Raw genomic sequence first — 12,690 nt, 5'->3', positions numbered from 1 at the left:
GTAGAAAAACAGGGACCACCTTTGGTGGGAAGATAGTAGAGCCTTGATGGTACAGTGGTCTAAGCACCCTGTTATTAACACAGCTGCCTGCAATTTACTGCTGGTTCGAATCTCTCCAAGGCTCAAGGTTGACTCAGCCTTCCATCCTTTCTAAGGTAGGTGAAATGAGGACCCAGTTTGTGGGGGCAATAAGCTGACTTTGTATAAATATACAAAAGTATGAAGGCTATTGCTTAACGCATTGTAAGCCGCCCTGAGTCTCCGGAGAAGGGCGGCATATAAATCAAATTAAAAAAAAAAAAAGATAACAGTGTTCCGTGCACCTTTGGCATTGAGTCATGCCGGCCACATGATCACGGAGACGTCTCTGGACAGCGCTGGCGCTTCGGCTTTGAAACGGAGATGAGCACCGCTCCCTAGAGTCGGGAACGACTAGCACATATGTGCGAGGGGAACCTTTACTTTATAGTATAGTATAGTATAGCCTTTATTGTCATTGTACATCATGTATACAACAAAATTGGTTTTAGCCTCACTGGTGCAATCCATGACAAAAAATACAAGCAACATAAATAGTAACCTTTGGCACAGCTGTGAACACTCCTGGATGATTGAGGTCAAGAGCAAGACAGTAGAAATTATGCAACAGAATTGCCAGGTGCAAAGAAGAAAGAACACTTGCTAAGTTCAAAACATTATAAAGAGTTTATTATTTCTGCTTATATCCTAGAATCTGGTCAACTAACAGTTAAATCTCCATGGCATAGGGCCTAGCTATCTCCGAGACCGCCTACTGCCACCGACGACCTCCCACCGACCCGTGCGCTCCCACAGAGAGGGCCTCCTCGGGGTGCCATCAGCCAAACAATGCAGGCTGGTGACCCCCAGGGGGAGGGCCTTCTCTGTGGGGGCACCTACCCTATGGAATCAGTTGCCCCCTGAGATAAGGAGAATCCATCACCTCAGTGCCTTCCGCCGTGCCCTTAAAACTTTCTTTTTTCAACAAGCCGGGCTCGCTTAATTTCTTTTTAAGGGTTTTATTAATTGTTCTGTTTTGCTGATCGTTTTTAATTAACGGGGCCAAATCTATATATATTTTTAAATGTTTTTTAATATTTGTATCTGGTGTTTTTATCTGGCTGTTCACCGCCCTGAGTCCTCGGGGAGAAGGGCGGTATACAAATTCAAAAATAAATAAATAAATAAATAAAATAAATAAATCTAAATTGGCACTAGATAATAATGAAGGGAATTCATAGGAAGCTGGACTTGGGTCTCTGGACCTCTATAACTGTCTGGTTTGGCTCTGCAACCCAACAAGACAGACACAGACTTCAATGGAGAATTAGAACTGCAGAAAAAACAATGGCTGCCAACCTGCCTTCCATGGAGGACCTGTATACTGCACGAGTCAAAAAGAGGGCTGTGAAAATATCTGCAGACCCCTCGCATCCTGGACATCAACTGTTTCAACTCCTACCCTCAAAACGACACTATAGAGCACTGCACACCAGGACAACTAGACACAAGGACAGTTTTTTCCCGAACGCCATCACTCTGCTTAACAACTAATTCCCTCAACACTGTCAAATAATTTACTAAGACTGTATGACTATTATTCTTCTCTTCCCTACTAGCATCTATCTCTTCCCACTTATGACTATAACCATGTTGCTTGTATCTTTCAATTATATTGTTTTTATTTGTTTCCTAGTACGATTGGATAGCTTATTAGTAACCTCGACTATCACTAAGTGTTGTATCCTTTTATTCTTGATGAATGTATTTTATTCTCCTTATGTACACTGAGAGCATATACACCAAAGACGAATTCCTTGTGTGTCCAATCACACTTGGCCAATAAAGAATTCTATTCTATTCTATTCTATTCTATTCTATTCTATTCCATTATCTAGTCTAGTCTAGTCTAGTCTAGTCTAGTCCAGTCCAGTCCAGTCCAGTCCAGTCCAGTCCAGTCCAGTCCAGTCCATTCCCATTCCATTCCATTCTATTCCACTCCATATTCTATTCTATTCTATTCTATTCTATTCTATTCTATTCTATTCTATTCTATTCTATTCTATTCGATTCGATTCGATTCGATTCGATTCGATTCTTGTGGCCGTACAATGATTCCAAACTGATGAGACGTTTAACCCCACCTTCCAGCTTAGTCTGCTCATCTCCTACAAGAACCGACAGCCCGTAAGGAGAGAAGTAGATGCCTACCTTGATAAACACTGATACTAAATGAAATGCTTTGGGGTTGAACTCGATGGTTTTCACCAGCTTTTTTTTCTTGCGGAGCTGTCCTTGGTGCCCAAGTGAAGAAAACTCTCCTGTCTTCTTTGAACGGCATTTGTGGTCAAGGAAAACTAGAAAAGGACATGTTTCTTCACATCTAAAAGTCCCTCCATCTTGCCTGGAGGAAGGCAGGATCTGATTCAAGAGACCCTGAAGTGTCTAGCAAGTATGTTTTTTTTTTTAAACAGATTAACAGAGTTGGAAGGGACCTTGTAGGTCATCTAGTCCAACCCCCAGCCAAACAGGAGACAACTTCTGTTCCATGGGTTGATTGTTCTCACTGTCAGGAAATTTCTCCTTATTTCCAGGTTGAATTTCTCCTGGATCAGTTTCCATCCAGGTGTAGCAGGGAGGGCGAGCTAAGTCAAACTGAAGCTTGGTAAGGAAGATTCATCTAACTTCTTTTTTTAGCCTGTCCGCGAAGTATGGAAAAGTTGACCTTGGGCATAGGGCAGTGATGAAATCCAAAATTTTTTACTACTGGTTCTGTGGGCATGGCTTAGTGGGCATGGTGTGGCTTGGTGGGCGTGGCAGGGGAAGGATTCTGCAAGATCTCCATTCCCACCCCACTCCAGGGGAAGGATACTGCAAAATTCCCATTCCCTCCCCACTCCTGGGGGGAAGGATATTGCAAAATCTCCATTCCCACCCCACTCTGAGGCCAGCCAGATTTGTCAGTTCGCCGAACTGCTCAAAATTTTCGCTACCGGTTCTCCAGAACCTGTCAGAACCTGCTGGATTTCACCCCTGGCATGGTGGGGTTTTGCTCCCAAGTCTCGGTTTGTCGGTTTCATTTCCCTCTTCTTTTCCCGTTATATTGTCAAGTTATGTTTTCAAGTTGTGCTTCCGTTAAATGCTTGTTATCTCCTGACAGCCACCTTGTATGCCATCTGCTGGCAGAAGAGCTGAGGTCTCAGCAATAAAGAAATCTGGGGAAGAAGCAAAAAAAAAAAGAAAAATTGAATGAGGAGCTTTGGATGAATTTCACCAAACCCTTCCAGACTTTAAATAAGCCACTGACTTAATGACATTTTTTCCCCCTCTCTGCTTTGCTCTCCCTAGAAATTCAGTCACAGAATCTGCCAAGAAGTTTCTCTTGCAGTCAGCCAATATTTGGGAAATATGTGTGAAATAAATAAGAAAGACCAGCTTGATATCTCTGCAGGAATGGCTCTGCAGCCAAAGAGTTCTGCTCCCAGCGTCTTGCAAAGTTCCTCTTTTCATTTCAACGGCTGCTTCTGGTTGAGTTTTGTCGGCTTTGAAGACAGCGAGAACAGCCTGGGTGGCCGCTGACTTGTGGTTTCCAATTTCTGTGCTGTCACAAATGGGATTGATGCTTTCCAAGTTCAGAAGAGAAGAGAGACAGGGAAAGAAGGAAAGAGAGAGAAAGGAGGCAGGGGAGACGAGGGGAAGAACATCGCTGTAAAGTTGGGCAGGAGATCTATGGTAATCCAAGGCTGGTTTAGATCTTCTTGCCAGAGTTGTAAGCTAAGCTTTTAAGCTAGTTTACAAAGTCTAAGCTAAGCTGGTATCCTCAACGGAGGAAACTGACAGGTCTCTTCTTTCAAAATTAAAAATAATTTTAAAAAATGCTTCCAGAGAACTGTCCGTGAGATCATCAAGACTCCAAAGAGTCTTCAACATCATCTGCTTTTCTTCAGCAGGGAGAAACCCCCCCACACACACCTACTTGTGCTGATGATGTTACCTAGTTGGGTAATGAAACATCTGCAAGCAAACAACCAAGCTCAAAGAGCACCAAGGACCCCACTGTCGTCTCCGTCTCCTTCTTCTCCTTCTTCTCCTCCTTCTTCTTCTCCTTCTCCTTCTCCTTCTCCTTCTCCTTCTCCTTCTCCTTCTCCTCCTCCTCCTCCTCCTTCTTCTTCTTCCTCTTCCTCTTCTCCTCCTTCCTTCTTCAACATACTGCTCTTCTTCTCCTCCTCCTTCTCCTTCCTTCTTCAACATACTCCTCCTCCTCCTCCTCTTCTCCTTCTTCTTCTCCTCCTTCTTCCACTCCTCCTCCTCCTCTTCTTCTTGTCCTCCTCCTTCCTCCTTCCTGCTCCTCCTCCTCCTCTTCTCTTCTCTCACGTGTCACACCTGTTAAATTTAATACAACAGGAGTTGGGTAAAAGTGGGTTTAATTAAAGACATACTAATTTATTTGACGAGATTTCAGCAAGTCCAGATGTTGGTTTGGCAACCGGCAACTTCTTCTTTTCAGAGACGACTGTCGCCATGAGCTTCGAATGGAGTCCAGGATCAGGTGAACGAGCCTTCCGTGCAGCAGATAGAAGAAGATGGGTTTGGTAGACAAAAGAGGATGGAGTCATGTTGGACTTTACTCCTGTGGCTTTATGGTTATAAAGGCGGCAATGTTGTCATGGCAACTCAGCAAGCCAGCAGAGATGGTTTACTCAAATGAGTAGGTTTTTTTTTTTCCCCCATAGCCCACAAAAGCCAGCATTTCTAACTAAAACAATAATCAGGAATCTATTTCTGAACTAGTTTCTAGAAATCTCCCTATTCCCCAAAAGGAGGGCCTGATTAAGTCAGAAATGGGAAATTTATTTCTTTCTCCTTGTTATTCTTTTACACAATTTGGCCGTCTGATTCCAAATATTCCTCTTTCTCCAATCAGGCTGGAGGAGAATGGGATCATTAACACCAAGTCGTCTTTTGAGTTTGTGTTGATTTCTGGAGTGGTTGTTTCCTTCCAAAAGGTGTTTTCAGCCTTCCCTTGTAGCCCAAGCTCTTCCACGTGCTCAGTTAAACTGGGAATGCTGGTCACAGGATAATTCCACAGCCTGGAATGTCCTGCTGAAAAGATCATGGAGAAGTCAACTCCTTCCAGCTGCCCAATTGGTCAATTTGTTTGTTTATTACAATGTTTTAATCATATTTAAATTGTATCTCAAATGATTGTATTTTATTCCGATTTCATTTTAGATCGTATTTTATTCTAATTGCATTTTTAATCGTGCGTTATTCCAATTTCATTTAAATTGTTTTACCAAACTTTTGTAATGATTTGTTTCTGGAACTCTGCACTTTGATATGGCCCAAGGGCTAATCAATCAATAAATTCATTCATTCATGTTTGTAACTTGGCCCAATCACCAGATGTTGGGCAGCACCAGAATCCAGATATAACCATTTTAGCAATAGCAACAGCACTTAGACTTATATACTGCTTTGTAGTGCTTTTTTAGCCCTCTCTAAGTGGTTTTACAGAGTCAGCCTCTTGCCCCCAACAATCTGGGTCCCCATTTTATCCATCTTGGAAGGATGGAAGGCTGAATCAACCTTGAGCAGGTCAGGATCAAACTCCTGGCAGTGAGCAGAATCAACCAGCAATACTGCATTCTAATTACTGCGCCACCAAGGAAGGAAGGAAGGAAGGAAGGAAGGAAGGAAGGAAGGAAGGAAGGAAAGAGAAAAGAGAGGGAGAGAAAGAAGAGAGGGAGAGAGAGAAAGAAGAAAGGGAGGGAAGGAAGGAAGCAACAGCAATAGCCCTTAGACTTATATACTGCTTCGTAGTGCTTTTACAGCCCTCTCTAAGTGGTTTACAGAGTTAGCCTCTTGCCCCCAACAATCTGGGTCCTCATTTTACCCACCTCGGAAGGATGGAAGGCTGAGTCAACCTTGAGCAGGTCAGGATCGAACTCTTGGCAGTGAGCAGAACCAGCCGGCAATACTGCATTCTAACCACTGCACCACCATAAGAAGGAAGGAAGGAAGAAAGGAAGGAAGGAGAGAGGGATGGAGGGAAAGAAGGAAGGAAGGAAGGAGGGAGGGAGGGAGGGAGGGAGGAAGGAAGGAGAAAAGAGAGGGAGAGAAAGAAGGGAGGGAGAAAGAAGAAAGGGAGGGATGGAAGGAAGCAATAGCAATATCACTTATACTTATATACCACTTTACAGTGCTTTTCAGCCCTTTCTAAGCAGTTTACAGAGTCAGCATATTGCCCCCAAACCATCTGGGTCCTCATTTTACCCTCCTCGGAAGGATGGAAGGCTGAGTCAACTTTGAGCCTGTTCGGATTTGAACTGCTGAACTGCAGCTAGCAGTCAGCTGAAGTAGCCTGCCATACTGCGCTCTAACCACTGCGCCACCTCGGCTCTTTTACAGTCCTTCTTCAAGTTCTCCAGAGCGTAATAAATATTATTTGATTTACTGGAATATATGGTGTTTGAGAGCCCTTATCTTCTTCAGAAGGAGACCCCAGGTGGATCCTCCAAAGTTCCATCTCTGATGGCGCTTCAATTCTTAACTTTTGAATAACAGATTTGGGAGGGACCTTGGAGGTCTTCTAGTCCAACCATTTCAGACAAATGGTTGCCCAATCTCTTCTTTCAAAATTTCCAACGTTGGAGCACCCACAACTTCTGAAGGCAAGCTGTTCCCCTTGTTCTCGCTGTCAGGAAATTCCTCCTTAGTTCTAGGTTGGTTCTCTCGTTGATTAGTTTCCATCCGTTGCTTCTTGTCCAGCCTTCAGGTGCTTTGGAGAATAGGTTGACCCCCTCTTCTCTGTGGCAGCCCGTCAAATATTGCAACTATCATGGCACGGCTAGTCCTTCTTTTCACTAGACTAGACATACCCGATTCCTGCAACCATTGGGTCATCCAACTCAACTCTTGCAGTGGGTGGCGAGAAGACCGATTCAAGCATCGATGAGAGGTGATTTATTATTAACGGAATAACCGAGTGGGAAGGGATCTTGGAGGTCTTCTAGTCCAACCTCCTGCTTAGGCAGGAAACCCTACACGATTTCAGACAAATGGTTGTCCAACATCTTCTTAAAAACTTCCAGTGTTGGAGCATTTACAACTTCTTCCACTGGTTAATTGTTCTAACTGTCAGGAAATTTCTCCTTAGTTCTAGGTTGCTTCTCTCCTTGTGTCAGGTATGCTTCCTTCAGTATCCAGGAAAGAAAACCCCAAACTCAAGCATTTTGAAGAATTTGGTACTTTTACTGAATATGAAAAGATTAACATCCCAGTGAAAAGCTGGAAGTGATCAAAACGCGCGAAATGCATCTACTAAGCTTCTTCCCCCCCTCGTGTTTATAGTTTCTCAGCCAATCTAAAGGTCTTCCAAAGGTCAGGTGGCAACACGTCTGGCAGCGTCATCCATCAGGAATGTCAGGACAGTTGGTCGGCCATCCCCTTCTGAAATGTAGTTTCGATTTCCCCGAAGTACCCTCCTACAAAGATAAACCCCCTCCTGCTCTCTTCCCCCCCTCTGCTCCATACCTAATCCCTCCCCGTTTCTTATGGCAGCTAAAGCAGGAAAGCTGATGCTGACATTCGGCCCCTCTTGCAGAAGAGACGTTAGTCCTAATTAAAAGGAAAAAGAGAAAGAGAAACAGAATATATACAATGATCAAGGTTTATCAGGGTATTTGGCATAGAACTGTTGAACTTTCTTGGGAGCTCGGACATCCCGTTTATTTACCCATTCAGCCTGAGATAGTGGAAAATGTTTCCAGGCAATCAGATATTGGATTTTACCATGGTGTTTTCTAGAGTCCAAGATTTCCTTAACCTCAAAATGTTGCTCCCCTTCTACTAGGATGGGAATTGGAGGGTTGCTATGATCAACCCTTAGGGGAGATGAGTGTTCAGGTTTCAATAAACTAACATGAAATACAGGATGTATTCGTCTCAAAGTTTTTGGTAATTCTAATTCAACTGTCACTGGATTTATCAGTCTGATCACACGGAATGGTCCTACATACTTAGGTCCCAGCTTTTTAGACCTCTGGGTGGTTTGTAAGTATTTGGTAGACAAATAAACTTTATCCCCCACTTTGTAAATGTGAGTTGGGGACCTTTTCTTATCGGCTTGTGCCTTATGAGCTCGGTATGCCTCATCTAATGCCTTACGAGTCACTGTCCAGGTGCTCCTTAATTGTTCTATCCAGTCTATCAAAGAGGGATTTTGAGGATCCTCTTGAGGTAACTCGGGAATGGGTACAAAATCCTGGCCTGATGCAACCTTAAAAGGGGTGAATCCGGTGCTACTATGCACAGAATTGTTATACGCCACTTCTGCAAATGGCAACAAGTCTACCCAATTGTCCTGTTGGTAATTCACGTAACATCTAAGGTATTGTTCGAGTACCCCATTGGTTCTTTCACAAGCACCATTTGTCTGAGGGTGGTGACTGGAACTCAACCCCTGTGCGGAGCCTATCAATCTTAAAAATTCTCTCCAGAAACTGGAAGTAAATTGCACACCCCTATCAGAAATTATTCTTTTAGGAGACCCATGTAGTCGGTAAATCTGCCGAATAAACAACTTTGCGAGGGTTTTTGCTGAAGGGATCTTTGAGCAAGGTATGAAATGTACTTGTTTAGAAAACAAATCAGTTACTACCCAAATGACAGTGCAGCCCTCACTGTCGGGTAAGTCCACCACAAAATCCATAGATATTTCCTTCCATGGGGCGTTCGGTCTAGCCACACTTTGCAGTAATCCAGGGGATTTTCCGGGAGGTCTTTTAGCCGAGGCACATACTGGACAACTAGCCACATATGTCTGTATGTCCTTTTTTAGTGCAGGCCACCAAAACTGTCTCTTAACAAGATGTAAAGTTTTGACAAACGCAAAGTGTCCTGCGGCTTTGGCATCATGCGCATATTTCAATACGGTCGGTCTTAATGTGGACGGAACATACAATTTCGATCCAACCCAAGCTAGTCCATCGCGAAGTGTGCATTCATTCGAGTGGAGTTTAAACCACTCGTCAACTTTTAGTGCTTCTCGTAACTTTTCGAGTAAATCCCCTGAGAGTTCTGGATCGGTTTTACTCTGCGCTCTGGTAGTGACGGGTGTTGCCAATTGCGTTAAGGGGATCATTGGTTGAACCAGTTCCTTCTTTATGCTGTTGTACTGTGGCAATCTGGAAAGTGCGTCTGCCATGAAATTTTTTCCCCCAGGAAGGTAACGTAAAGTGAAATTGAAACGCTTGAAATGTTGGGCCCAGCGTGCCTGTTTGGGTGACAATTTGCGTGGTGTTTTTAATGCTTCTAGATTCTTATGGTCAGTCCACACCTCGAAAGGATGTTTTGCCCCCTCCAAAAATTGTCTCCATGTTAACAGCGCCCATCTAACTGCAAACGCTTCCTTCTCCCATATGGCCCATCTCCTTTCTGTTTCAGATAGTTTACGGGATGTGTAAGCACAGGGTTGTAATATTCCATTCTCATTCTTTTGCAAGAGTATCGCTCCCACGGCAACGTCGCTAGCATCCGCTTGTATTACAAAAGGTTGTTCTATGTCGGGGTGTTTGAGCACAGGTTCAGCTGCAAACAGCCTTTTCAGTTTTTCGAAAGCGGCCTGACAGTCCATAGTCCATTCTAGTGGTTTCGAGGGTTTGGGTTTTATTTCCCCTTTTGTTTTGAGCAAGTTTGTAATTGGCAGTGCGATTTTTGCGAAAGAGGGGATAAATTGTCTATAAAAGTTAGCAAACCCTAAGAAACTCTGTAACTGTTTACGGGTGCGCGGTGCGGCCCATTCCATTACTGCCCGGACCTTTTCCGGGTCCATCTCTATTCCCTCATGCGATATACGATATCCAAGATAGTCGATTTTGTCTTGATGGAATTCACATTTAGAAAGTTTGGCATAGAGTTCAGCTGCTCTGAGTTTATTCAAGACCGCTCGAACCAATCTTATATGGTCGGCCATGTTGTCAGAATAAATTAGAATATCGTCCAAATAGACCAACACCCCCTTATATAGATGCTCATGCAACACTTCGTTGATCAACTGCATGAATACGGCCGGGGCCCCCTGTAGTCCAAAAGGGAGTACTCTAAATTGGAAACACCCCAGTGGGCAATTAAATGCTGTCTTCCATTCATCTCCCTCTTTTATTCTTACTCGGTAGTATGCCTCTCTTAAATCAAGTTTGGTAAAAATTTTCCCCTTTCCTAAATGGGCCAACATGTCCTTCATAAGTGGGAGGGGATAGACATTTTCCACGCAAATGGCGTTCATGTTTCTATAATCAACAACCAATCTGAAGGATCCATCTTTCTTTTCGCGGAACATTACTGGCGCTGCTACCTTGGGTTTGGCTCGTTCGATAAATCCCCGTTCTAAGTTTTTGTCAATAAATTTTCGCAATTCCTCCAATTCTCGAGGTGTCATGGGGTATATTTTTGGTTTGGGAAGCTTCACCCCTGGGAGTATTTCAATGGTGCAGTCAGTGGCCCTGTGGGGAGGCAGATTATCAGAAGCTTTTTCACTAAACACTTCCTTGAGGTCCCAATATTCCTTCGGAATTTTCTCTTCTCCCTCAATATAGTTAATGGCTACTGCGGCCCCTTCTGGTCTTATGTCGTCCCTTAGGGAGGGGCCTTCCTTTTCGGGAGGTGGTTCTGCCGTACGGATGCGCAGGACCCCCGTTTTCCAATTTACTCGTGGGTTCCATTTTCGAAGCCAGGGCAGTCCTAGAATTAGGGGCCTTTCCATGCCAGGGGCTACAATAAAGCTGAGCTTTTCTATGTGATTCCCCAAGTGTAGTTCGAGGGGTTCGGTCATAAAACTAGCTGGGCCCCCCCCTGCGATCGATCCATCTAATTGACAAAATGCAATGGGTCTTTTTAACGTTTTCAGTCTCAGTCCCATTTCCTCCACTACTTTGGGGCTAATTATGCACCTAGTGCACCCCGAGTCCAACAGGGCTAACAATTGCGCGTGAGTTCCTGTGGAGGGCACCCTTACTTCTACGGGGATGAGTAAGGGTTCTTCCGTGTGACTCACCCGTTCATCGGTGTCCGAGTCGGAGTCTGTCTCGCTGTCGTCATCGTTGGTCGGAGTTCCCAACTCACGCTGGTTCCGGGGAGTGAACTCAACGACTTCTCCTTTCAGGGCGGTGCCGCGGGTTTTGGCGGGTATTTTATCGCTTTTCTTTTGGCTGGCCCCGGTGGCTTTTGGCGGTGGTTTGGAGAGACATTCGGCCGCCCGGTGACCCTCCTTCCCACATTTGAAACAGGTGAAGGGCTTTGACTTGGGTTTGAATTCGGTCTTCCCGCCAGTCATCTTGGCCGCCCCCTTACGGTAGAGAGAGGATGACTGGTCCCCCATCCGCCTTCCTCGGAGTTCACTCCGTTTCAGCTCGATCTCCACATCCTCAGCTACTATGTACCATCTATCCAAATCATCGGGGACCCCCATGCTCCTGCAATCTCGATATATCTCATCATTCAATCCATCCTTGAAACTCTCCAAAAGCGCCATTTCTGACCAGCCTGTCATATAAGGTGCCAGTTCACGAAACTCTTGGATATACTCTGCCACCGGCCTCCGGCCCTGCTGAATGCTCTTCATTCTGAGTCTCGCCTTTCGTTCAGCTAAATGATCTTCAAAACGTCTTCTAAGGGCCCTCATGAACTGGTTGTAATTTCTCAGCAGGAGGGAGTTGTTATTGTGGAGAACTACCATCCACTCAGCCGCCACTCCCTCTAGAGCATTCGCAACGCTTCTGACTTTAGCCGCCTCTGTTTCGTAGTCCTCCCCCCAATCTTGCATGTGGTTCCACACTTGGGTCAGGAAAAATCCCAAGGTTTTAGGATTTCCATCAAACTTTCCAGGAAGGGGGGGGATTTTTGGCTTTTTACGTCTGCGGGGGGGGGCCTGCAGGGCTGGGGTTCTCTGGCCGGCTGCATCTCTTCCTCGAGCTGCCGAAGCCTGGGATGTTCCCTCCTCAAACTCTTCCTCTCCCCCGCAGGCTGTCTCTTCTGCCTCCCCCCTGGGGTCTGCTTCCCCCTTTTCCACAGGAGTTTCAAAAGACTCACGGTTTTTTCTGCTTTCTTCCACATCACGGATAAGCTGCAAGGCTTGATCTATCATGAGACGTTCCTTCTGCTGTTGCATCCACACTGCCTCCCTTTTCCGGGGTCTGGAAGTCGTCACTCCCCGGGGATTCTCTCCCCAGTCCGGCAGTCTGCCCACACCCTTGGACCATCTAGCTTCCTCCGGTTCCAAACGGAGTTTTTCCAGCCATTCTGCAGTTTCTCTTTCCGACTGGAGGGCGGTTGAACTTGCTGCCCCCATCTTCCCTTCGTCATCACTCCCACGATCTGACATACTTTGGATTTTCAGTCCCCTCGGGTTTTGTCCGGGATGACTGAGATGACTTCCAGCTTAATGTCAGGTATGCTTCCTTCAGTATCCAGGAAAGAAAACCCCAAACTCAAGCATTTTGAAGAATTTGGTACTTTTACTGAATATGAAAAGATTAACATCCCAGTGAAAAGCTGGAAGTGATCAAAACGCGCGAAATGCATCTACTAAGCTTCTTCCCCCCCTCGTGTTTATAGTTTCTCAGCCAATCTAAAGGTCTTCCAAAGGTCAGGTGGCAACACGTCTGGCAGCGT

At 45.1% G+C, this 12,690-nt stretch overlaps 1 protein-coding gene across 2 annotated transcripts in view; it reads right to left on the bottom strand.

The window, feature by feature from the left end:
- Positions 1–487: 487 nt before the first annotated feature.
- Positions 488–12,690, bottom strand: part of LOC148111798 (uncharacterized) — a 12,375-nt gene continuing 172 nt past the window's right edge. Inside the window, exons 1-2 of one of the 2 annotated variants that reach the window (XM_087879549.1) lie at positions 11,075–12,690; positions 488–3,233 (exon numbers count right to left, since the gene is read on the bottom strand). The exon at positions 11,075–12,690 is cut by the window's right edge and continues 172 nt beyond it. In XM_087879549.1, the coding sequence (XP_087735675.1) occupies positions 3,165–3,233; positions 11,075–12,400 (1,395 nt within the window). In that variant the 5' untranslated portion in view covers positions 12,401–12,690 and the 3' untranslated portion in view covers positions 488–3,164. Of the gene's footprint in view, positions 3,234–7,251; positions 7,639–11,074 lie in introns of those variants that run through there. The other variant, XM_087879550.1, reaches the window with a different exon arrangement.

The sequence above is a fragment of the Pantherophis guttatus genome, chromosome 16, assembly GCF_059756535.1.
Source record: "Pantherophis guttatus breed Tessera chromosome 16, ASM5975653v1, whole genome shotgun sequence".
NCBI lineage: Eukaryota > Metazoa > Chordata > Lepidosauria > Squamata > Colubridae > Pantherophis > Pantherophis guttatus.
Note: the sequence above shows the minus strand (reverse complement) of the source record. Positions and strands in the feature narration are given on the sequence as shown.